This window comes from Danio aesculapii, chromosome 1, assembly GCF_903798145.1.
Source record: "Danio aesculapii chromosome 1, fDanAes4.1, whole genome shotgun sequence".
NCBI lineage: Eukaryota > Metazoa > Chordata > Actinopteri > Cypriniformes > Danionidae > Danio > Danio aesculapii.
In genome coordinates, this window is record NC_079435.1 from 45403 (window position 1) to 71321 (window position 25919).

General features: G+C 44.4%; 2 protein-coding genes across 2 annotated transcripts in view; one reads left to right on the forward strand and one right to left on the reverse strand.

The window, feature by feature from the left end:
• Window positions 1-1174: 1174 nt before the first annotated feature.
• On the reverse strand, window positions 1175-10634 carry rdh8b (retinol dehydrogenase 8b). Its single transcript, XM_056456844.1, has 6 exons — window positions 10449-10634; window positions 6033-6194; window positions 5536-5715; window positions 5368-5461; window positions 2580-2763; window positions 1175-1968 (listed from the first exon to the last, which is right to left on the reverse strand). Exons 1-6 carry the CDS (start codon window positions 10552-10554, stop codon window positions 1741-1743), a joined length of 954 nt encoding a protein of 317 aa, XP_056312819.1. The 5' UTR covers window positions 10555-10634; the 3' UTR covers window positions 1175-1740.
• Window positions 10635-24717: 14083 nt separating this feature from the next.
• The window catches only part of col5a3b (collagen, type V, alpha 3b), a 29180-nt gene continuing 27978 nt past the window's right edge, over window positions 24718-25919 (forward strand). The window contains exon 1 of the mRNA XM_056463602.1: window positions 24718-24735. Coding sequence (XP_056319577.1) covers window positions 24718-24735 — 18 coding nt within the window. The remainder of the gene's footprint in view (window positions 24736-25919) is intronic.

Consider the following 25919-nt stretch of genomic DNA (forward strand, 5'->3'; position numbering starts at 1 on the left):
ACTAGACAATCTTCCTGAGCTTTACGAGGTCTCATTTAGCTTAACAACAGCGACAGGAGCCACATGAGTTTGATACTAAAGTCTGCGTGAATCAGAAGTTGCTGAGATATTTAAAACTGGAATATTATTGAGTTGGGGGCGGGGCATTCTTTTGTTCATTATTAGTAAACTAGTGGTAAGAGGGGCGCGGCTAAGAATATTAAGGCTGTAGCAAAGAGCATAGAATCTCTAAGAGGCGACACTCTAGTGCGATTTGGGAAACAGACACTAGATGGCGTGTTCCATTTTGGAATGAAAATTCCAATTAACAACAGCATATTATAAGTCTGTAAAATAAACTATTAAAAGTGCTGATGATTGTGATAGTAAGTGTTGTATTGTCGTCTTTCATGTTGTATCTCAGGTTTAATGCACTTTTTAAATAAATAAATAAAAAACAAAGCAGCTGCTTGCCGTCGAGACAGCCGATCGCTTTAACTCCAAAATGGCGGAATCGCGGGGCTGTGCTGGGCGCAGCTGTTGCAATGGAATATTCTATTGAGTGTCGCCTCTCGGTCATTCTAAGCTCTTTGGCTCTAGTCAAGCTGACGTCAACAAAGGAGCCAGGAGCGATTTTAGGATTTTCACTTTATGCTCCTTATAAGGTAAAAAAATAAATAAATAAATATATATATATATATATATATATATATATATATATATATATATATATATATATATATATATATATATATATATATATATATATATATATATATATATATATATATAAAGCCTAATATTACATTTATAAATAGTAGACAGGCACAACCGTTTGAGTTCTGAATAAGCCAAAAAGGCTCAACCCACCTGTTTACTGTAGTAAAAACCACTTTCAAGTGCATTTTTGTTTCCATGTATTAAATAAATAAACTGCCACTTTTCTAATTAAATGGCATACATACAAATACAGGCTAATTCACATATTTCACGATCTGAATGATAATAAATAAGTATTATTTTAATAGCAGACAAGTGCTTCTGTCACTGTGTTTTATCATTTTTGTGCAGGTATAATTAACGCCACACGAGCTGTAAAGTGTTTTATATTGGTAGTTTATTTTGAAATAAAAATAGCACAGCCCCCCTAAAATAAGCCTAGCAACGCCCATGAAAGGAGCAAATCCAAGCAGATGCTTCAGCTTGAAGATGACCAAAATGAACATTGAAGTTTCAGTGGATTCATTTGTACCCATTGTTAACCTACAGAACAACAACAGCTGTTTCCATCACCTTATTTTTATGCTAATTTTGGATATGCACATTAAAATGCTTGCTGGAAACTCTAAGATGCACATTTAAAAAGATTATTTGCACAACTGAGCAGCATCAACTTTATATCCAATAGAAAATGTGTATAAACTACAATGAAAACAAATTTACTGAATGCATTTCAGCTGAGGAGGTGGTGCTCTGTGCAGCACTGGTGGAGATGCTGATTTACTCACTGATGATTAGCAGATATTACAGTTAGTGAATAAGTCTAATTCACATCTTTGGGTGGAAACACAGCTAATATGCTCTAGCAAATACATATTGTAAATTTAGATTTCACACAGACTTTAAAAACCATATGGTCTTAAGTCTCATCTGCTTAAAATATACACTAATATAGTGCTTTATATTCTATATGAAACTGTGTGTGTTAGTGATACGGCTCATCTCCTCCAGCATCCGCAGGTGTGTGTGTGTGTGTGTGTGTCAGTCAGGTGATACGGCTCGTCTCCTCATCCAGCTGAAGCTCAGCACCTTCATGATCCTCACGCTGACGTGCATGACTCCGCCCAGGTTGTACAGCATGTGGTAGAAGGTGTGTAAGGACAGGTCGCCGGAGTCGTCTGCGTACTTCAGCGCCACGATTGGTGTGTACAGAGGGTTGGTCAGGCTGCGGAACGGCGGACGCGGAGACTCAATCACCTTCTTCGTGACCTTCAGAGACGGTGAGATTTCAGTCACATCATCAGCGCACTGTTATACAGTTATTATACAGCTACAACCAGTGTTGGGGGAATGCATTACAGTAGCATGAGTTATGTGTACCCTTTTCTAAGTAACGAGTAATGCATAACTTAAAAATAGTAATAATAGTATTTCAGTTACTTTTTTAAATGTAATTCGAGTTAAGCTTTAATTAACTTTAATAGCTTTTTAAAAAGTTATTGCAGAATTAAAATGAAAGTAGGAGATCCCGCCTCAGCCAGGTAAAGCTGTAAGGCTTAACTTTCCGATTTTAGGTGAAAAATTTAATCTGTTGGAGACGTTCAATAGATTAATACGTACCAAAAAAGACCACAGAGGGGGGGTGATCACCAGAATAGGGAAGTCCCAGAGTAAAATGAGAAAATATGATACACCTGTGTTTTGGAATATGGATAAAATGTCTTTACACTGTTTTCATCTGTGAATTTCCCCAACTCTGGTTACCAGTACTGTCGAAATCTGATTACACGATCCAGACTACAAATAATCCAGTGTCGCTCCAGCTGTGTGTGCGCTGTTGTGTTTGTGGATATACTGAAGAGTTGTTTGTGTTTTCTGACCTTGGCGATGTCCTCGGGCGTTTGTCCCAGGCCCTGGAAGATGTTGACTGAGGTGGGCAGATAGCAGGTCCTGAAGTGGTGCATCGTCTCTGGGTCAGTGTTGGGATACTCCTTCTTGGAGACGTCATCGTACATCTTCATCTCAAACTCAGTGTGAACGGGCCCAGGCTCGATCATCGACATACTGACACACACACACAGAGAGAGAGAGAGATACACACTAGTCTCTCATAGACAGAGTTCAGACTGACGACTGACGAGCTTTGAATGATCAAGAACCGGCCCTTTGTTATATGACTGACAGGTTAACCAACCAATCACGTTTAGTTTTGTGCTGTGCCGTGTTTATGGGTGTGTAAATGTCTTCAGAATAAGTCTGAGACGCAGCTTCACATCATTCATTCACTAGTCTCTCAGAAAGTTATAGGTTTATTCATGAACACTGTCATCAATATGAACATCACAGCTTGTTTATCCGCTCAGACTTGTTTCCAGGCGGGCTGATGAAGATCGCTGCACACTCAATTCACCAAAATCCTCTGTCTTTAAACCAATCAGAGGAGGGTTGAGGCACTGCTAAAGTGTTTCCAGAAAAGTGTGTCATATGAATCAGACCTTTATGCCTGATTCACACGGGGCTTCAGCATCAACACTCGACAGTGGGCGTGTCTGAAGTTGGGGCTGACGCGATCGTCACAGCAGCGTCAGCCAATGAAATTAGTCAGCAGTTGGCTACAGCCGACTGACGCCCCGTGTGAATGAGGCGTTAACCACAGGCCCGTGTGGTGCCCGGCGTAACGTCTGAGGCTGGGTTACTGCACATAGAATGTGAAATTTTGTCTGTAATGTTTACATGTTGTAAAATCAATTCAACCTCACATTATGTCAATCGTACTGACAAACTGCCTCTGAAACGGTCGTCCGTCATAAAAAAATTAGAATCAGGTTAGATTTTTTCCTTGTTTTTTTCCAGTTTTCACACCCAAAAAGACATTTTAAGAGGAGTTTTGACAAATCAGGGCTGCCATACAAGTGAAAGACGAAATCCAAACTGGCATTGGAGAACTAATCTACTTGGTCTCGCAATACAAAGTGTGTAGCCATGGGACGATAACCGTTTTCAAGGTATACTGCGGTTTAGAAAAGCCAAGGTTTTAAAACCATCCAAATGTTCTGCAATAGCGTTCCTAAGGTATGTGTAAGAAATTTTACTTTTTTTTTTGTTTTTTAGGACAACAGTGTCTCCAGCAGAAAATATATCCAAAGATGTAGTTTTGAATGGTAAAGAATCAGTGTTTTTGAACCTAATGAAGACAGCAGAAGTCAAGGATTCATTTGAGTTATTCAGCCTGACATGTTTACTGCTCCAAAATATCATAAATCTTTCTTAGATTAAAATATACTGTGCTGAAAAGGGAAAAAGTTGAGTTTTTACCCAGACATTTAAGCACAATATATTTTAGAGCAGTGATCACAATACCACAAAGCAGTGAAACTGATATTTTCATCCAAGGTCATCATATGTCAGAATCTTTGCCGGTTCATGCCTACGTGTGTGTCTGTGTGTCTTAGACAAACTGCCAGTCTCTGCTCAGAATCAACTGGATGACAGAAATTAATATGTTAAAAAAAGAAGATCAAAATAAGAAGATGTGGTTCTGGTATCGCTAGCGAAGTATATCAACTGAGCCGTGGGCATCCTGAAATAACAACTGAATGTGTCTGGATGATCCTGTAGCTCTTTGATTAGGAGCTGCATCTCCTTCCTCTCTCTGCAGTCTGGGGATGGGATGGACTCAATATTTCCTCTTTGGTTCGGCAGGAAGAAGACAACAAAATCATCTTCACTAACCCAGATTTTGTATTGTCTTGTAAAGTGTGAATTGAGTCGTGTGCAGAGTTTGTGTGTGACAAATTTATCGGATTTGAACACGAAAACACACACATGACAATTTGGACCTTCAGTGTGCACAGAGCTTCAGACCAGGCTAGGCATGGGACGATAACCGGTTTCAAGGTGTACCGCAGTTTGGAAAAGTCAAGGTTTTAAAACCATCTCAATGTTCTGCCGTTCCTAAGGTATGTGTAAGAGTGTTATATTTAATTTTTTTGTTTTTAGGTCAACAGTATCTCCAGCAGAATAGATATCTAAAGATGCTGTTTTAAATGGTAAAGAAATCTGTTTTTGAAGACAGCAGAAGTCAATGATTCATTTACATTATTCAACCTGACATGTTTACTGCTCCAAAATATTATTAATCTTTCACAAAATGAAATATATTGTTTTCAAAGGAGAAACCCAAATATTTTAAAAGAATATACTTTCGAGCAGTAATCACAATACTGTGAAACGGAGATTTATTTATCCAAGGTTATCATACCGTCAGAATCTTATACCGGCCCATGCCTAGATCAGACACACACTGGTGCTTAGATAAATGTCATCCATCTGTCCACAATCGGATGACAGTAAGTACAGGAGTAAACATGTCAGCTCATCCGCTCTGGGTCTCTTCCAGAGGAAGTAGTGAACCCACTGCATCTGTTTGCGTTCCTCTAGTTGGTCTAGTTTTAACCCTCCTGTTGGCTATGATTCTGTGTGCAGCCTGAGAGTCAACAACTCTAAAACAAAGCAGATCAATCTCATTTCAGTCCTCAGATCTGTTCAGCATGAAGAATCACCCTCGTCTTCATCACACACACTCTGTGAATGTGCAGGTCGCCCACAGGGACATGACACCACTGTGATGCAGGTGTGTGTGTTAGCAGATGCTGAGATGAAACTCACGTGACGTTGAACTTGAGCAGCTGGACGGCCAGACTCTCACAGAAGCCCTCGATGGCAAACTTCGACGCGGCGTAAACGTCATTAAAGGCCACACCTGTGAAGAAGAGCAGCGCAGGTATGAGTGTTTATGAGCTCTGAGCGTGTGTGTGTGTGTGTGTGTGTGCTCACCCTGCAGGCCCATCACGCTGCTGATGACGATGATGTGTCCTGAGCGCCGCTTCTTCATGTCCGGCATCACCTCTTTAATCATGCGCACCGCACCGAAGAAGTTCGTCTCGAACACCTTCATCATATCATCCAGACTGAGACCCTCCACCGGGCCCACCAGACCCACGCCAGCATTATTGACTACACACACACACACAGATCGGGATCAGCAGCTGGTTAGTAACAACACACACAGCACAACTTTAGATTATTTGAACCAATGGCTACACAAATGTTTGGAGGAAGCGCATGTCTGGCGACCCCTGCTGGTCCAGCTGAGCGTCTGCTTCCTGTGGGTTATCTGCATCCCTGTGGCTCAGATTAACTGTCAACCTGAACACTAAATCTCTCTGCTGAGTCTAATTCTGTGATCTTAACCTAAGCATGGATGAGCACAATCCACTGGAGGCTGTGTGTGTGTGTGTGTGCGTGTGTAAGTGTGTGTGTGTTTCACTCACTCAGAATGTCTATATGCCGGTCTTTGATGCTGTCCACACACTGTCTGACGGACTCATTGCTGCAGACGTCCAGTGTGAGCACCGTCAGTGTTTTCCCGAACGCATCTCCCGCCGCACACACCAGCTTATCCTGACGCTTCAGGTCACGCATCGTAGCAATGACTGAACACATACACACACACTGCTGGATTAGAGACTGATACACTCACACACACACACCACAGACAGATACACATACAGTGCATGCGGAAAGAATTGATAGCGCTTCATTTTTTCCACATGTTTTTATGTTACAGCCTTATTTTAAAATGGATTAAATTGATTTCCTCAACATTCTACACACAATCCCCCATAATGACAGTGTGAAGAAAGAGTTTAAGAAATTGTTGCGGATTTATTAAAAATAAAAAAGCTGTAAAATCAGATGTACATCCAACCCAGGCTCATTCCGAGAACGTAGTCCCGGGGACGTTTCTGGAGACCGCGAAATACGTCCCGGGAGGTATGTATTTGTGCAGTTTTTGTTTTCGCGAGTCCACGAGAGGCCGCTGTGCGCGCTTTTTCCCACGCCGTTCTCGCGTAAACCCGCTAGAGGCCGCTGTCGAACGACCTTCCGCCTGTCTGCCTAGATGACAGAATGATTGCCCGTGCGACCGGCCAATCGGTTGACCCACCCTCCTCCGTCCCTAAACCCAACCAACGACGGTTCACAAAAGCCGTCCAGAAAAAGAAAAGCCCTCGTCTGATTTTTACCACGTTTTCGGATTTTGACCACATTCTCAACCTGTGACGAACTTGTTCGCTTCATTTTTTGGATTTTGTTTTTGTTTTCTTACCTGATTTCTGGAACCGCTCTTCCCCGGACTCGAACCCGGTCGTCGTCGTCGTCGTGGTCAGCCCCTCCCTGCGCCTCGAGTCCGCCAGAGTACACGAAGAGCTAACCGGACAAACTGGCTGCAGCGGGAAAGCCCTCCACACGGAGACGAGCGGCCGACTGGCCGGCCGGCCGGCAAGCGCCGAAGGGAACGGCGTCACACCGCCCCGCAGCGTTCGCTTAAAAAAATGAAATGCAGCCGTACGTACCCCCGGCTACGTATTTCGCGGTCTCCAGAAACGTCCCCGGGACTACGTTCTCAGAATGAGCCTGGGTTGTGTACATCAGTATTCTCAGCCTGTGCTTAATACTTTGTCTCTGCACCTTTGGCAGCGATTACAGCCTTAGGTCTTTCTGAATATGATGCCACAAGCTTGGCACACCTGTCTTTGGGGCTTTTGCCCATTCCTCTTTGCAGTACCTCTCAAGCTCTATCAGGTTGGATGGGAAGTGACGGTGTACAGCCATTTTCAGATCTCTCCAGAGATGTTCAATAGGATTTAGGTTTGGGATCTGGCTGGGCCACTCAAGGACATTCAACGAGTTGTTGTGAAGCCGCTCCATTGATATTTTGAAAGTGTGCTTTGGTTCATTGTCAGATGACTTTTGGCAAACTCCAGGCGGGGAGTGTCTTCTGTCTGGCCACTCTACCATACAGGCCTGATTGGTGGATCGCTGCACAGATGGTTGTCCTTCTGTAAGGTTCTCCTCTCTCCACAGAAGAACGCTGGAGCTCAGACAGAGTGACCATCGGGTTATTGATCACCTCCCTGACTAAGGCCCTTCTCCCCCGATCACTCAGCTCAGATGGTCGGCCAGCTCTAGGAAGAGTCCTGGTAGTTCAGATATCTTCCACTTATGGATGATGGAGGCCGCTGTGCTCATTGGAGCTTTCAGAGCAGCAGAAATGTTTCTGTAACCTTCCCCAGCCTTGTGCCTCCAGACAATCCTGCCTCGGAGGTCTACAGACAATTCCTTTGCCTTCATGCTTGATTTGTGCTTTGACATGCACTGTCAACCCTGGGCCCTTATATAGACAGGTGTATGCCTTTTCATATCATGTCCAATCAGCTGAATTGACCACAGGTGAACTCCAATGAAGCTGCTGAAACATCTCAAGAACGATCAGTGGAAACAGAATATACCTGAGGTCAGTTTAGAGCTTCACGCCAAAGGCTGTCAACACTGATGTACATCTGATTTATCAGGTGTTTTACTTTTAATAAATCTGCAACAATTTCTAAAACTCTTTCTTCACACTGTCATTATAGGGGATTGTGTGTAGAATGTTGAGGAAATCAATGAATTTAATCCATGTTGGAATGAGGCTGGAACATAAACAAATGTGGAAAAAGGGAAGCGCTATCAATACTGTCTAGATGCACTGTAGACACCTCTGATTGGCATTCACACACACAAACACACACATACAGTGACACACATGTACTGTAGGTTCAGTGAGTTCAGCAGATGACGACTGAGAGATTAAGACTCTGACAGCGATGATCTATAAACCCATAATCACTCTCGTGACATGATGTAATGAGTGTCTGCATGCGTGTGTGTGTGTGTGTGTGTGTGTGTGTGTGTGTAATGTGCTGACGTGTGTTACACTCACTCAATGCTATAATCAGGGATAGAGGGCAGCTCAGAACACACACGGGTCAAACCAACAATGCTCTCAAGCATCAAAACAACAGCAGTGGACACACACACACACACACACACACACACACACTGACACTAGTTTATATGTGCAGACTCTGCTGATATTCAGATCAGGGCTGATTTTAGATTATATTACAGACTGTAGAAGAGTCAGACTTTAATCTGAATCTTTATTCCTGACCGCTGCTCTGCAAGTTTGACATCATCTTCTTCATCTGTTTTAATTTGACAAATATTACTGTCAGCCTGATGATGAACATTATTCTTATCATCATTATTGTTCACTCATACCTAGCTTTTATAGCTGAGCCTGCTGAGATTCATCTGTTATCAGTGTAAAATCACTGTTAATATCATGCAGACAGCAGAGCAGACCTTCTCTGACCCACACACACACACACAGATGTACACATGTATACATACACAACTGCTGTCACACACACACACACACATACACAAAAACACGTACACATGCACACTCAATCTCTAATAAATGTACGCTTACATAAACACTCTCTCACACACATACACACACACACACACACACACATATCCACACTCTCACACACATACACACCCACTCACTCTTTTATACACATGTACACATACACATCCACTCTCTCTCTCTCTCACACACACACACGTGTACACACATTCTTACACATACACATGCACACAAATATAAACACACACACACATGCACTCATATGTCAGTGATTGTGTGTAATTAGTCAGATCTGACCTATCAGCAGTCATTATTAAGATTAAGTTAACTTCACACTTTTAACAAATTTATTTGGATTGAACATAAAAAATTGAGTTGTCCTAATGAAATGTCAAGAATTGTGTTGATTCAGCTTATTTTAAATAAGTAGTTTGAACAAGCACAAATAATAGTTTTGAGTGTGATAATCAAACTCAGTGAGTTCAGTGGTTATTATATCAGCATCATGTATTAATATTACAGTGTTTTCCAGATGCTAGGACACATTTCTCAACACTCAGGTCACTTTTGCAGAACTCTTCCCACAATTCTCCTGTCCGACTGTCAGATTAGCAGAGCAGTTCATACCACATTCAGAATGCACTACAGCGACCAAAACACTTTATCAGCTCTCAAATAAACTCATTCCTCCAGAACACTAGCAGAGGTGGACAGCCCACAAACACACTTTATCACCCACAAGACAATGAGCTGAACACACTAACAACATGCAGCATCACACACATCTCTGTTTATAACTGCAGTATATGATACTGGGATGAATCAGACATGATGCAGAATCCTCTATATTTAATGTCCTTTATTTATTTAAGTAATTCCAAAACACAAGAGTTTGTATGCACACCATCCACTGATCCAGATACTACAGTAATGCTGATCTGACTGCTTAAACTGCATGTGTAGATGTGAAATATGTTTCAGTAAAACACTGCTGTTGAGTTCTGCATGATGTTATTGTGTTGAACAGAAGGTGAACAGTGTTGAAAACAGTGTGTAAGCACATGCTGAATGTCCTGTACGTACACACACTTTGGGCAGTTGTTGTGTCTGAGTGAGAAAAGAGTTGATGAAATCTGAGAGATGTAGTCATTGAATTGAAAACACAGAGAATTGCTCCTCAGTTTAGCCCACTCAGACTTCTGTTGTGCTCACTGTGTCGAGTTCTGCAAAAGTCACCTGAGTGTTGAGAGATGTGTCCTGTAGTGTCTGTAAAACACAGTAATCTGCGTCTCCTTCATTTATTTGATGATCATTATTATTATTCCAGTAAAGCAGTGTTCATACAGGCTCATTACAGCTGCAGTTCAGGCTCAGCTGTATTCTTTAATGGCTGCACAAACCGTTAATAACCCGGTAATTAATAACTCACCGTAGTAGCGCTGCTGCTTGTCTCTGGCGAGCATCACGGCGATCCCGAGCCCGATGCCGGAGGAGCAGCCGGTGATCAGCACCACTTTCTGCCCCGCGCTCGCCATCACCGAACCGGAGAACCGGAGCCTCAATCAGCAGGCGGGAGCGCGCAGGAGGACAGGTCACGCGAACGCGCACGGATTATCCCGACTGAAGAGCCCGCGAGCTTTTCATCAAGACGGTTATGACGCGTTTAACGGTCGTCAGCATCTTAAATCCTCCACTGTTTTTATATTAGGTTTGTTTAAACCTACAGACATGCTTAAACTTATACAGACATGCTTAAACCTGCTGTATTATGCCAGCGTTGCATCAACTTATAAAAAACCTTATAACCGTCTATGAGAGGTGTCTGTAATGTTTGCTTTTTGGCGGGATGGTCCAATTAACATTCTTTAAAATGATAAATTTAACATTATTACTGCCGTTTTTCACTCTCACTATTATTTCCTTTTTCTGAAAATCTTTGATATCTATTGAATTCTGTTATAGTTTGAACAAATAACAGTTCAAAAATATATTTGTTAATTTCATTTATAATGGAGACAACAAACAACATATATACTAACAAGACATTTATTCATTCATTTTCTTTTTGGCTTAGTCCCTTTATTAATTAGGGGTCGCCACAACAGAATGAACCACCAACTTATTCAGCAGATGTTTCATGGAGCGGATGCCCTTCCAGCTGCAACCCATCACTGGGAAACACCCATACACCATCAATCACACACATACGCTGTGGACAGATTAGCTTACCCAATTCTCCTAGCAGTGTTTCTCAACCACGTGGAGGACCACCAACACTGCATGTTTTGGATGTCACCTTTGTCTGTTACACCCATTACAGGTCTTTCAGTCGCTGCTAATGAGCTGATGATCTGAATCAGATGTCTTTTGTTAAGGAGACTTGGAATATGGGCAGAGCTGGTGGTCCTCCAGGAACGTGGTTGAGAAACACTGCCCTATAGCGCATGTGTTTGGACTGTGAGGGAAACTGGAACACCCAGTGGAAACCCACGCCAACACGAGGTGAACATACAAACTCCACACAGAAACACCAACGGACTCAGCCGAGACTCGAACCAGCGACCTTCTTGCTGTGAAGCGATTGTGCTACCCACTGTGCCAATGTGATGCTCCTCTAACAAGACATCCAACTAAAAATACATGATTATAAAATTTTTAGCTTCAAGTTTACAAATAAAACACAAATCTATTTATCTTTAATAAATACCCACAATGTCAGACATGGCGTGGGTTTCCTCCGGGTGCTCCGGTTTCCCCCACAGTCCGAACACATGCGCTATAGGGGAATTGGGTGAGCTAGATTGTCATTGGTGTTTCCTAGTGATGGGTTGCAACTGAAAGGGCATCCGCTCTGTAAAACTTAAGCTGGAATAATTGGCGGTTCATTGTGATGTGGTGAGCCCTGATTAATAAAGGGACTAAGTGGAAAAGAAAATATATGATTGAAACTATTGCATCACATACATAAATCACACATAATTACAGGTTTTAAAAAGGCTAGATTGACAGAAGATGGCCAAATGAATACTTTTTTGTCATAAACTATAGAAAAACAAAAAAATTAAACCCTGTAAACAGATTAAATACAGTTATGGAGAGCCCAGTCATTCTTTGTATGTACAATATAAATACAGTCATCAGATACGAGTCACTTTAAAGATGATGTACAAAAATCACACACAGTCATATTGACCATCAAGATCTGTAGTGTAATCAGGGTCCGAATTACAGGAAGGTTTGGGGGGATTGGACCCGCTAATTAACACTTTATCTCCGCTGAAGGACGTTAAAACAAGAAGTATGAGGGGGTCAGCTCTTTAAATTGTTAATAAATAGTTTGCTCTGATCTGTATCTTACGTAATGTTAATAATTAAAATAATAGATAATATAAATATACATCTGAACACCCCTATAACGGTTCATACCATTGTGAATGCATAATCGCGCCAATCAGTTTATGCGGGAAAATATGCAGTCATTCAGCAGCCTGATCTAGTGTTCACACAAATGTAAAATCAGCATTTCTATAGCTTATCGTAAAACTAACTGCATATATTGTATTTTATTATACATGTGATTGATCATGGAAGTACAGTAAATAATAAATAAGTTCAAGCTCATCCATATATTGGTGCAGGAATGCAAAGTTTGTTTTATATCAATAATGTCATTTAAAACCACACAAATAGCCGACCAGAGGTTACTGTAGGACAGAATACACTCAATATCCCGTACAACACTGAAAACCTAAACAGCTTTGATTAATTAAATATGTAAATTTGATTCACTGGGGCATATTACACAAACTAACATCACCGTAAAGATGGACCCCTCTGATGATCAGTGTATCATTCCACATTAAGTGTAATGTAAATAAAGAGTGAGAGTGAGGGAGCGCCACCCAGCGGCCGAACACAGCAGTGCACGCAACGTCACACATCAACACACCTGATGATCCTTTCAAATCACACAATCAGGATAACACCATTCCAGTCTAATGTTTGATGACACACTCTCAGCCACAAAATCTGGAATATGTGTTCATTTTGTGTCATTGGGTTTCATTAGTCCACTTTATTGGAGCCCAATGAGCTCATGCTGCACTGAAAAACAGCTTTCCTTAGATTTTTCTAGCCCAAATATCAGAAAATTCTTAGGTCAAGAAGTAACTAGCAAAAATATAGTATTGTTTTCAGCAATAATGAAGTAAGTTTTCCCTGAAAACGAGCAAAATAATCTGCCAATGCTGCAAGCAGAGTTATAAACTTATGTCAAAAGGAAAGACATGATTATTTGTCTACCCCATAGCTACAGTATATATTCTGCATATACTTCCTTTCCTCCTCACGGTGAATGCAGTCGACCAATCACAAGACTGGGTCATCAGACCAATCACAACAAGACTAGGTTATCAGACCAATCACAACAGACTGGGTCATCAGACCAATCATAACAAGACTGAGTCATCAGACCAATCACAACAAGACTGGGTTATCAGATCAATCACAACAGACTGGGTCATCAGACCAATCACAACAGACTGGGTCATCAGACCAATCACAACAAGACTGGGTTATCAGATCAATCACAACAAGACTGGGTCATCAGACCAATCACAACAGACTGGGTCATCAGACCAATCACAACAAGACTAGGTTATCAGACCACTCACAACAGACTGGGTCATCAGACCAATCATAACAAGACTGAGTCATCAGACCAATCACAACAAGACTGGGTTATCAGATCAATCACAACAGACTGGGTCATCAGACCAATCACAACAGACTGGGTCATCAGACCAATCACAACAAGACTGGGTTATCAGATCAATCACAACAAGACTGGGTCATCAGACCAATCACAAAAGACTGGGTCATCAGACCAATCACAACAGACTGGGTCATCAGACCAATCACAACAGACTGGGTCATCAGACCAATCACAACAGACTGGGTCATCAGACCAATCACAAAAGACTGGGTCATCAGACCAATCACAACAGACTGGGTCATCAGACCAATCACAACAGACTGGGTCATCAGACCAATCACAACAGACTGGGTCATCAGACCAATCACAAAAGACTGGGTCATCAGACCAATCACAACAGACTGGGTCATCAGACCAATCACAACAGACTGGGTCATCAGACCAATCACAACAGACTGGGTCATCAGACCAATCACAGTAATGAGGATAATGAGGTCTGCAGAATATCTGCATATTAAGAGTGCTTTATGTCCTTGCGTGCGGATCAGCCTGTTGTTGGAGACCTCAAAACCAAACTGTGACCTCTTATAATGCATCATAGGGGCTCTTTAAAGCCCATAATAAAAGCCTGCTTTGTAAATAAATCACCCGTTAATGAAAGTAAAGCAGATAAGATATCAACACCTAAAGAACGTCTCTTACACTGGCTAAAACAACGAAACCCTGCGAGAGCGAGAGCGGTGCTGCTGGGACATGCTGATCTCACTCAGGCTTCAATAAAAGTTTACATGCGTTCACATCATCACATCACTCATTCACCGCGGTAACAGCTTGTCTTTCTCTGCACGCTAAATCTGCTGCTGGAGCAGGTGAGCAGAGCAGAGGTCAAGATCAGGGTCAGCTGCAGGGGATGACCTTTGACCCCGCCCTTACAGAATCACACTCTTTTGGCATTTCTTGGAGAAAGCAGCAAAAGAGGCTCATCACTGTGATTGACTGTGTGTGTGTGTGTGTGTGTGTGTGTGTGTGTGTGTGTGTGTGTGTGTGTGCGCGCACACCCTAAGGCTCAGTTCAAGCAGGAATTTGGAATCTGCCAGAGCACATTTTATTTTATTAGTTGGGCAGCTCGACATCTTGTTCAAGCATGTTTATGTGTGTGTGTGTGTGTGTGTGTGTGTGTGTGTGTGTGTGTGTGTGAGGCGGCTGGTGATCTGGTGTGCGGTTGGACGAGTTACAGTTGGTATGTTTCATTATAAACGGGTCATTTATTAGTGATAATAATAATAATAATACATTTTATTAATAAAGCAGTTTACATTTTAATAAAATCTGAGTTTAACAGAGGAAAAACATTGAAATAAAACAGAAAGACAAGCGAAAATCAGCGACCAGCTAAGATTTACTCAAAGACTTAAAAAACATTCAGAGATTAAGAAACAGATGAACTCTTGTCTGAGCTCTACACCTCTGATTACACTGAGGGACAATCCACACCTGAAGTCTTTCTGAAATCACAGCTGAAATAATAATAAGAAATAAAGTGCCCAGAATGTCATCTCTTCACTGAAATATATTTAATTTACAGTAAGATAATAATGTTAACATATTTGATATTTAATTTAAGAACATATTCAATTTAATATTTAGAAAAAACATCTTTTTGTGTGGTCATATGTATCTAAGGGCGACGCGGTGGCGCAGTAGGTAGTGCTGTGGCCTCACAGCAAGAAGGTCGCTGGTTCGAGTCTCAGCTGGGTCAGTTGCCGTTTCTGTGTGGAGTTTGCATGTTCTCCCTAAGTTTGCGTGGGTTTCCTCCGGGTGCTCCGGTTTCCCCCACAAGTCCAAACACATGCGGTATAGAGGAATTGAGTAAGCTAGATTGGCCATAGTGTGTGAATGAGAATGTATGGATGTTTCCCAGTGATGGGTTGCAGCTGGAAGTGCATCTACTGCGTAAAACATATACTGGATAAGTTGGTGGTTCATTCCGCTGTGGCGACCCCTAATAAATAAAGGGACTAAGCGGAAAATAAATGAATGAATGAATGTGTATTTGCTTAATTGATGATGTTATGTACGGATGTGCTATACTGAAACTCATGCCAGTAAAGCTCATTTAAATGTGAATTATAAAGAAAAAAAATCAAATAGTTTGTTTAAATTATGATAAAACAATTGAATCAAACAAATCTACAGCATTCCCCAACAAAAGTAGGATTTACACAACCCATTCTGAAACTGTACCTCTATATACATTTCTGGAGAGAGCCAAATACATCCCAGGAGCTATGTTTTTGCAGTTTGTTTTCGCGAATCCTCCAGAGGGCGCTGTGTATGCTTTTGATGTCTCTAATTTCTCTTGCGATTGCCATTCGCACCTGCTGTTCTCATGTAATCCCACCAGAGGCCGCTGTTGACTTACTGTCTGACTGACTCACTGACTGACTGACTGACTGACTGACTGTTCGACTGACCCACCCTCCTCTTTCCCTAAACCAAACCAACAATTTTCAAAAGCAATCCAGAAAAAGAAAAGGCCGTCACTTGATTTTTACCACGTTATACCACATTCTCACCCTGTTATTTACTTGTTTATTTTATTTTTTGGCTTCTGTTTTTGTCTTACCTGCTTTCTGGAACCGTTCTTCACTGGACCCAAATCCTGTCGTCGTGGTCAACTCCTCTCTGTGTCTCAAGTCCACCAGCGTCCATGACGAGCTAACGGGACAAACTGGCAACAGCAGGAAAGCCGTCCATACGAAGGTAAGCGGTCAGCTGGTAAGCGCGAAAAGCAACGGTGTCATACCGCGCTGTCACATTGACTTTAAAAACAAAATACAGCCATGCCTACCTCTGGCTACATAATTCGAGATCTCCAGAAACGTATATAGGGCTACGTTTTCAGAACTATGTTGAATTTACCTGCCAATGCAGATAATAATCATGAACATTATGCCAGATAATAAAACACAGTGATGCTTGTTGTACTTTTATATGTCACTAAAAAGTCAGATTTATGCAGATTTCCTGATTAATGCACATTTAATGATGTAAACATTCAAGCAAATGTCATCCAGTACATTAATTAATTGTGCAGTTGCCATGGCAATGCAACAGCTACACTAATTTAAACCGATGACGTAATACTTTAGTTTTCTGTAATAAACTACAACACACCACAGCTTACTGTAGTATAGGAATTACTAGAGTTCATCAGTTCACTACAGTTAATACTGCAGTATGACGGAGCGTTTTACTATAGTATGATTCTATTTACTGTGCATTACTACAGTATTATTTCATGAGGAGAGAGAGAGAGTGATGTGTATCAGCAGCAGCTCAGCTGTTCCTCAGTATTGCCGTAGAGAGAGAGAGACTTTGTTTTTACTTTTTAAGTGAAGTTTATTTATAAGCTAATGTTGAGAGCATCACGTGTTTACGATTGCTTGGGGCCGGTCTCGCATTATTCAATGTATGATTCACCAATCAGACGATTCCTAAGCCACTATAAATACCCTCAGTTCCATAACACAGTGTAGCAAAGCTCGTTATTGAGGGAAGAAGAAGACAGGGTCGGCGATTCAGGTAAACAGTAAAGTTTTATTTTTAAATGAGTGCACAACACTCGTAGTATGTGTGTGTGTGTGCTCTCTCCCTCTTCTCCCGGCTGCTCCTTCTGTTCTCCTTAAGAAGGTTGTCTCTCCGGCCCAATCACTAGAATAAACAGGTGTTATTTATTATTTCTGATTGGCCTGCTGATTAGCCGCCGGGCTCCAAGCCTGCTCTCCCCCCTCCTTGGGTGTTCGATCATGCTTACCTCTCCACATACCCCCACCGCCCGCCTCAGGCCGGGGAGCCGTCCGGCCTGCAGCCCTCCCCCCCCCCCCCCCGCCCTGGAGAGGAAGTCGGCCACAGCCATCTGCGCCCCCGGCCTGTGGACCACCTTGAATTTAAAAGGCTGTAACGCTAGATACCAACGGGTGATCCGCGCGTTGGTATCCTTCATGCGGTGAAGCCACTGGAGAGGAGCATGATCTGAACAGAGGACGAATTCCCTGCCCAGGAGGTAATAGCGAAGAGTGAGAACGCCCCACCTGATCGCCAGGCACTCCTTCTCTATGGTGCTGTACTTAGCCTCACTCTTACTGAGTTTTCGGCTAATGTACAGCACCGGCCGTTCCACTCCTGCCACCTCCTGGGAGAGAACCGCCCCCAGACCCCGATCGGATGCATCCGTCTGTAACAGAAAGGGGAGAGCAAAATCAGGAGCGTGCAATAGTGGCCCCCCGCAAAGTATAGATTTTACCTTTGAGAAGGCCTGTTGACACTGCTCCGACCATTGGACGGTATCTGGTCCCTCCTTTTTAGTGAGATCAGTCAATGAGCTGACGAGGGCCGAATAATTAGGGACAAAACGCCTATAGTATCCCGCCAGCCCCAAAAACTGTCTCACCTCCTTCTTGGTCTTAGGTCTCGGACAGGTGGCAATAGCTGCAGTCTTATCAATTTGGGGCTGCACCTGCCCGTGGCCTAAGTGGAAGCCCAGATACCTTACTTCCACTCGCCCAATTGCGCACTTCCGTGGGTTAGCCGTGAGCCCGGCCCGTCTCAGCGCCGACAATACTGCCCTCAGGTGTTGCATATGCCGCTGCCAGTCATTACTGTAAATGATGATGTCATCTAAATAAGCAGCGGCGTATGCCACGTGAGGGCCGAGTATTTTATCCATCAGACGCTGAAACGTTGCCGGTGCCCCGAACAGCCCGAACGGAAGTGTCACGAATTGGTGTAATCCAAAACGGCGTTGTGAAAGCCGTTTTTTCGCGGGATATTGGAGTCAAGGGGATCTGCCAATAGCCCTTCGTTAAATCCAAAGTCGAGTAAAATCGAGCAGCACCTAACCGGTCGAGCAACTCGTCAATACGCGGCATTGGATAGGCGTCGAATTTTGACACCGCATTTACCTTGCGATAATCTACACAGAACCGGACCGAGCCGTCAGTCTTGGGTACCAAGACAATCGGGCTGGCCCAGTCGCTGTGGGACTCTTCTACTACTCCCATTTTCAACATATTACTCAATTCTTCCTGAATCACTTTTTTCTTGTGTTCAGGTAGGCGATACGGCCGGGTCCTAACGACCACGCCCGGTTCGGTCTCGATATGGTGCTGAATCAGGTTAGTACGACCGGGCAGGGGTGAGAACACATCAGAGAATTCACGTTGGAGGTGCCGGATATCGAGGAGCTGGCTCGCTGAGAGATGATCCCCTCCGGTGACCAGAGCGCCCGGCCGTTCCCGGCCGGGGCTCTCTGGCCCCAGGTCATCCTCGTTAGTAACGAGCGTAGCCAGCGCCACTTCCTCCGGCTCCCTCCACTGCTTCAGCAGATTAATGTGATAAATCTGACGTGAATCAGCCCTGTCCGAACGAACAACCTCGTAATCGAGATCACCGACTCGTCGTGTGACCACAAACGGCCCTTGCCACTTGGCGAGTAATTTAGAGCTGGAAGTGGGTAGTAGTACAAGGACTTTATCTCCCTGTGCAAATTTACGTAGTTTAGTGCCCTTGTCATATCGCCGGCGTTGGTCATCCTGAGCCTTAAGCAAATTGTCCGTAGAGAGCCGCCCCAGTGTGTGGAGTTTTGCTCTAAGGTCCAGAATATACTGAATTTCATTTTTACTATTAGAAGGCTCGTCCTCCCAAGCCTCTCTAATGACGTCCAAAACCCCTCTGGGCTGTCTGCCATAGAGAAGCTCGAAGGGGGGAAAACCCGTGGAGGCTTGGGGAACCTCCCGCACAGCAAATAACAAGGGCTCTAACCACTTATCCCAATTTTTCGCGTCCTCGTGAACGAATTTACGGATCATTGATTTAAGCGTGCGATTAAACCTTTCCACCAGCCCGTCTGTTTGTGGGTGATAGACGCTGGTGCGAATGGATTTAATGCCCAATAATCCATAAAGTTCGCGCATGGTGCGTGACATGAATGCGGTGCCTTGATCAGTGAGAATCTCCTTGGGGATTCCCACTCGGGAGATTATACGAAACAGAGCTTCCGCAACACTCTTTGCTGAGATGTTACGGAGCGCTACTGCTTCCGGGTAGCGGGTTGCATAATCCACTAGGACTAGTGCAAACCGGTGCCCGCGTGAGGATCGCTCTAATGGCCCGATGAGATCCATACCAATTCTCTCGAAGGGCATCTCCATAATTGGTAACGGGCGCAAAGGCGCTTTTGGGGTGGCCGGTGGATTTACCAGCTGACATTCACGGCACGCAGCGCACCATCTGCTAACATCCCCGTGAATGCCCGGTCAAAAGAATCCGGTCATGAGGCGATTTAATGTGGCCGCCTGACCTAAATGTCCAGCCATAGGATTAGCATGAGCCGCCTGGAAAAGCATTTCCCGACGGCACTTTGGTACTAATAATTGGGTAGTATCTTCTTTTGTCTGAGCGTCTTGGGTCACTCGATACACCCTGTCATTAATGATCGCAAAATATGGATAGGAGAGGGGCCGGTCAGGCTGGAGGTTTTCCCCATCTATCACCTGCACTCTTTCGAGTGCATGTCTTAGCGTGTCGTCACGAGACTGCTCCAGGGGAAAGTCTTTACACCGGGAAATTCCCAGCCCTTCCCCTGAGACAGCGCGTGACGTCACCGCTTGGGATTCCCCCAGCTGAGCGACACACCCCCTACCCGGCGATTTCGTCTTCCAAGACACACCCGCACATAAGACCCCTAATAATCTATTAAATCCAGGCCAATTGGTTCCCAGAATTAGCGGGTGTTTGAGGTGCGGGTTAACTGCTACCTCAACGCTATGCTTTTTACCCCGGAATTGAATGTCTATCGCCGTTAGCGGGTAGTGAATTACATCCCCGTGCACACACCTTACCCTTACTGTGCGGCTCGTATCCAATGCCGGGTCTTGAAGCAGGCTTTGGTGGATGGAGGTTTGGTTGCACCCCGAATCCACCAAAGCTTGATATGTACCCCCTTTTATACTCACTGGTATCCGGTATAACCCGTCGCGACCGGGGGCGACGATTGGCGTGGCGGGGACCCGAATCAGCGCACTCACCTCCTTCATGGAGCAGATTTGTGGTGTGCTATTCTCGCCCCCGCGGCGCCAATGCATCGGCCCAGCCCTTCTCACTATACCCCCAGGGCCAGCAAGACCAACTGCTTGAACCGGAGAGAGACCTGGCGCTGTCTGGGGAACCGCCAGGGGTCGTGGCTCCACCCCGCCGTCCGGATATGGACCCGCCCCTCTTGGGACGTTCGGCCGATCCGCCTCTGTGCACCGCCATCTGGGTGCTGGTGTGGGCGGTCCCAGCAGTCTGGGCCTGGGAACAGGAGGAGAGAGAGGGAGAGGGGGAGAAGAGAGAGAGGTTATTTCGCCGACCCTGGACCTCGCCACCAGGTGATCCTCCGCCAGCCAGATGGCCGTGTCCAGATCCTCTGGCCGGTGGCACTGGACCCACTCCGATGTTCGGGAGGGGAGGCGGGTGATGAATTGCTCCAGCACCACGGCATCCACCAGCTGGTCGGTGGTCAGGCCATCCTTCACCAGCCATCTGCGGCAGGCGTCACGGAGCTGCTGCGCGAACACGAAGGGCCGGCCACTGGCAGTCAGCTCCATGGAGCGGAAGAGCTGACGCTGCTCTTCCGGATTGCGGCCGGCCCGCTGGAGAACGGCTCGCTTCAGGTGAGCGTACTCCAGGAGATTCTGGGCCGGTAACTGCTGCACGGCAATTTGGGCTTCGCCTGACAGCAGGGGGATAACTCTTACCGGCCACTCGGCCCGCGGCCAGCCACACGCCTCCGCCAACCTCTCGAAGAGGTTCAGGAACACTTCCGGGTCGTCCTCCGGTGCCATCTTCTGTAGCGAGATGGGAGGGTGGGCGGCAGATGTCGGAGCGGGCCGGATCTCCTGGGCCAGCAGACTCCGGATTAGCTCGCGGTCCTCCCGCTGGGCCTCTACGAGGACTTGGAAGCGTCTTTCCAGATTTGCTCTCAGGTCCCTCAGCGCATGGTGTTGTTGTTGGTGGAGGGCCGCGAGCGCCTGGATGACTTCCGCACATGGACTGGCAGACGGAGTAACCATTCTGGCAGCAAAGTTTCTTCTTCTTCCTGGGTTTCGGCACCACTGTAGCAAAGCTCGTTATTGAGGGAAGAAGAAGACAGGGTCGGCGATTCAGGTAAACAGTAAAGTTTTATTTTTAAATGAGTGCACAACACTCGTAGTATGTGTGTGTGTGTGCTCTCTCCCTCTTCTCCCGGCTGCTCCTTCTGTTCTCCTTAAGAAGGTTGTCTCTCCGGCCCAATCACTAGAATAAACAGGTGTTATTTATTATTTCTGATTGGCCTGCTGATTAGCCGCCGGGCTCCAAGCCTGCTCTCCCCCCTCCTTGGGTGTTCGATCATGCTTACCTCTCCACACACAGCCATCTTCATTTTGAAGAATCCCCCCTCCCACCCCTACTCCTCCTCCTTTCCTAGATGGGTGGCATGGTGGCCCATAGGTTGGCACTGTTGCCTCACAGCAAGAACGCCACTGGTTCTAGTCATTACCAAGCCAATCGACGTTTCTGTGTGGAGTTTACACGTTCTCCCTGTGCTCACATGGGTTTCCCCCGGGTTCCCCGATGTCCTCCCACCGTCCAAAAACATGCAGCTTAAGTTAATTGACTGATCCAAATCAGCACCATAGACATGCTCCTAGTAAGTAGTTATCTCTTAAGAGCACTCACTATCTGTTCATTAGCTACTACAGCAGGGGAGTTCTCCAGATCTACCTGAGCTCAAACTCCCCTCTCGCCTGGCAAACGGGAGGGAGCCCCGGGCTCGAGGATCTTATGAGCTCAGAGCTCCCTCCCAGGACAGCATGCCAAACAAGCTTTATAATCAATCATCAGCGGAGTGTGAGCTCTTGAAACCTATAGCGCGTTCTCTTCACACAACGTACACAGAGCTTCATTCACACACCATTTCAGTTTAGATTAAAGTGCATTCCCTGACAGCTGACACAGTTTATATTCCAATCTAATGCTTCATTTAAACAAGTCAATAACATGTCTAAATCTCCATTTTCCCCCTTCACTAGCCTCTCTGCACGTTTACCAAATGGACCAACACCAGTACACCTCACTCTGTGTTCAGTAGGATATTCACACCCACAGATAAACAGAGCATTATTGGAAATAACACCCAAGATTACAATGAATCTTTCCAGTGAAACATTCATTAATGCAGAGGGCTTTCATAGAAGAGCTGCCGTGAAGGAGCCACATTCTCAGATATCATTACATGCCCTTTCCTCAGAGGGAGAGAGAGAGAGAGAGAGAGAGAGAGAGGGAGAGAGAGAGAGAGAGAGAGAGGGAGAGAGAGAGAGAGAGAGAGGGATGAGGTGAGGCGGTGCGGAGCTGCTCCAGTCGCTCAGTCTGTCGGTGGATGAAGGTGTTGGACTTTTTTTCTTTCTTTCCTCCAGGTTTTTTGTTATCTCCAGGTGCGCGCACACACACACACACAGACGCACACACACACACACACACGGGCGCCGGGAGGTGCGCTGCTGCTAACGGGATGAAGATGAAGAGTAACCGGATTACCGGAGTCTCCTCGCTGGTTTTATTCCTGCTGAACACAACACTGGCAGGTACAGCACATCTCTACAGTCCTCAGCTCACACACACCAGGATTACAGACACTGACATCTGTATGGTTTAAAATTGATTTATTGATTATTATTTCGGGGGTTTTTCACCTTTATTGTACAGGACAGTAGAGAGTATTGACAGGAAAGCATGGGGAGCAGAAGGATAGGCATAGGACCACGAGGCAGAATCGAACTCAGGTCGCCGTGAGCACCGGAGTGCATGTGTCGACGCTTTAACCACTACACCACTGGCGCCGACTTTAAAATAGAGTTTAATAGATGTCTAATAGATGTATTATAGATGTATAATAGATGTTTAGACATATCTCATCTCAAACAAGGCAAAATTTGGACTGTCAGTGAATATTTCATAGACAAAAGCCCAAAACTAGCCATAATGTGATCAGATAGACAGGACTGACTGACTGCACGTGTGATCTGTGTATCTGATGATTATAGTGTTCGGGCTATTCTTCTATCCGTCTATTAGATTTTCACTGATTTCTTAAATTGAGTCTTGTTTTAGCCAAGATGGCAGTGTTTAGAGCTCTATTCAATTGCTGGGTGGTCATGCTGTTAATTAACATGTGTATCCTCATAGCGGCGCTGCACAATTACAGTAACTTCATTTTATTATTATTATCCAGTAAAATTATCAATCAATTGGCGTAATATTACTGAATATTATTGATATTACTGAATATTATTGATATTACTGAATATTATTGATATTACTGAATATTATTGATATTACTGAATATCTCTGCCTGAATGTTTTTTCAGTCCGCTTTTCTGATGCTAACAGGTTATTTTCTGATATAGCTGCAGTATAGTTGAGTTATGGATATCACCATAGCACAATTGAGTGAACTCATATTTTGTCGACGCGATGTCCTGAGTGAGATTATCCATATGTTTTGTAAAACACTGATAATATTGGTGAGTTTGATTACTTTTTAAAAACTCTTAATAAGACAAACAGACATGGAGACAGACAGACAGACAGACAGACAGACAGATAGATAGATAGATAGATAGATAGATAGATAGACAGACAGACAGACAGACAGACAGACAGACAGACAGACAGACAGACAGACAGACAGACAGACAGACAGACAGACAGACAGACAGACAGACAGACAGATAGATAGATAGATAGATAGGCATATATATAGAGAGAGAGACAGACATATATATATATATATATATATATATTATATATATATATATATATATATATATATATATATATATATATATATATATATAGATAAACAGATAGACAGACAGATAAAAATATAGACTGATGGACAAGTATGATATCAGATAGTCTGGTATGTGTGAGTCCTATATATTGGCTGTACAGTAGACTCTCCCTGTGGTGTGTGTGTGTGTGTGTGTGTGTGGGTTCTAGCTTCATTAGCTCAGCTCTGGTTCTGCTGGTCTGGAACTGATCTTCTCTTGCAGCTGTTTCTCATTCTGTCTCTGCGTCTGCATGTTTCTGTGAGCTCATGCATCTCCACACACACTCACACACACACACACACTGATGCTGAGACTGTCCTTGTGTCTGGACCGTCCTGAAGGCAGATGTTCAGATGTCAGCGCAGGCTCTCAGGGGCATCAGGTGTGTGTTCATCAACTCTCAGAGCTGCAGAGGAAGAATGAGGGCGCTGGGCTTTTCCACACATTCCCGACACGTCTGAAGCTGTCCGGCGTTCCAGAGCGCTGCGCTAAACGCTTTCTGCTGCTGCGTCTGCTGCACAAATGATCTGCAGAGTGATGCACCGCAGCATAGCCCTGCTCCTCAACAGCTCTGATCTGCAGCTTCAGTCTGCTTTAATTCACACAATACAGTGACACTGCTTTAAACACACTGTGTTTCATCCAGAGGGGCTCCTCAGGGCTCTGTCTGGGCCCCAGTCCTGTTTCCTCTTTACATGCTGCCTCTCGGTTCTGTTGTTAACCAGTACGGCCTGCTCCATTGTTACGCTGATGACACACAGTTCTATCTGCCCCTTTAAATGAAACACAGATATTCTGGATGAGCTGCATCAGTTTCACTGAGAGGAACACACAACTGATCATCTGCAGACCACAGGGTCTTCTGTTACTCCTAATCTATAGTTTACTGGGCTGTGCTCAGCTGTGAACCATCAGCTGAAAAATCAAAGAGCTCTGCTTTACTCTGCTTTACCCTGTGCTTTACCCTGTGCTTTACCCTGTGCTTTACTCTGTGTTTTACTCTGTGCTTTACTCTGTGCTTTACTCTGTGCTTTACTCTGTGCTTTACTCTGTGCTTTACTCTGTGCTTTACCCTGTGCTTTACCCTGTGCTTTACTCTGTGCTTTACCCTGTGTTTTACCCTGTGCTTTACCCTGTGCTTTACTCTGTGTTTTACTCTGTGCTTTACTCTGCTTTACTCTGTGCTTTACTCTGTGTTTTACCCTGTGCTTTACTCTGTGTTTTACTCTGTGTTTTACTCTGTGTTTTTCTTTGTGTTTTACCCTGTGCTTTA

Bases quoted from the DNA above. Each gene is read 5' to 3' on its own strand.
- rdh8b (XM_056456844.1), bottom strand. From the start codon at position 10,554: ATGGCGAGCGCGGGGCAGAAAGTGGTGCTGATCACCGGCTGCTCCTCC. The intron at 6,195-10,448 runs GTGAGTTATTAA...GTATGTGTTCAG, and splicing joins CAAGCAGCAGCGCTACTACG to TCATTGCTACGATGCGTGAC. The intron at 5,462-5,535 runs GTGAGCACACAC...TCTTCTTCACAG, and splicing joins CAGCGTGATGGGCCTGCAGG to GTGTGGCCTTTAATGACGTT.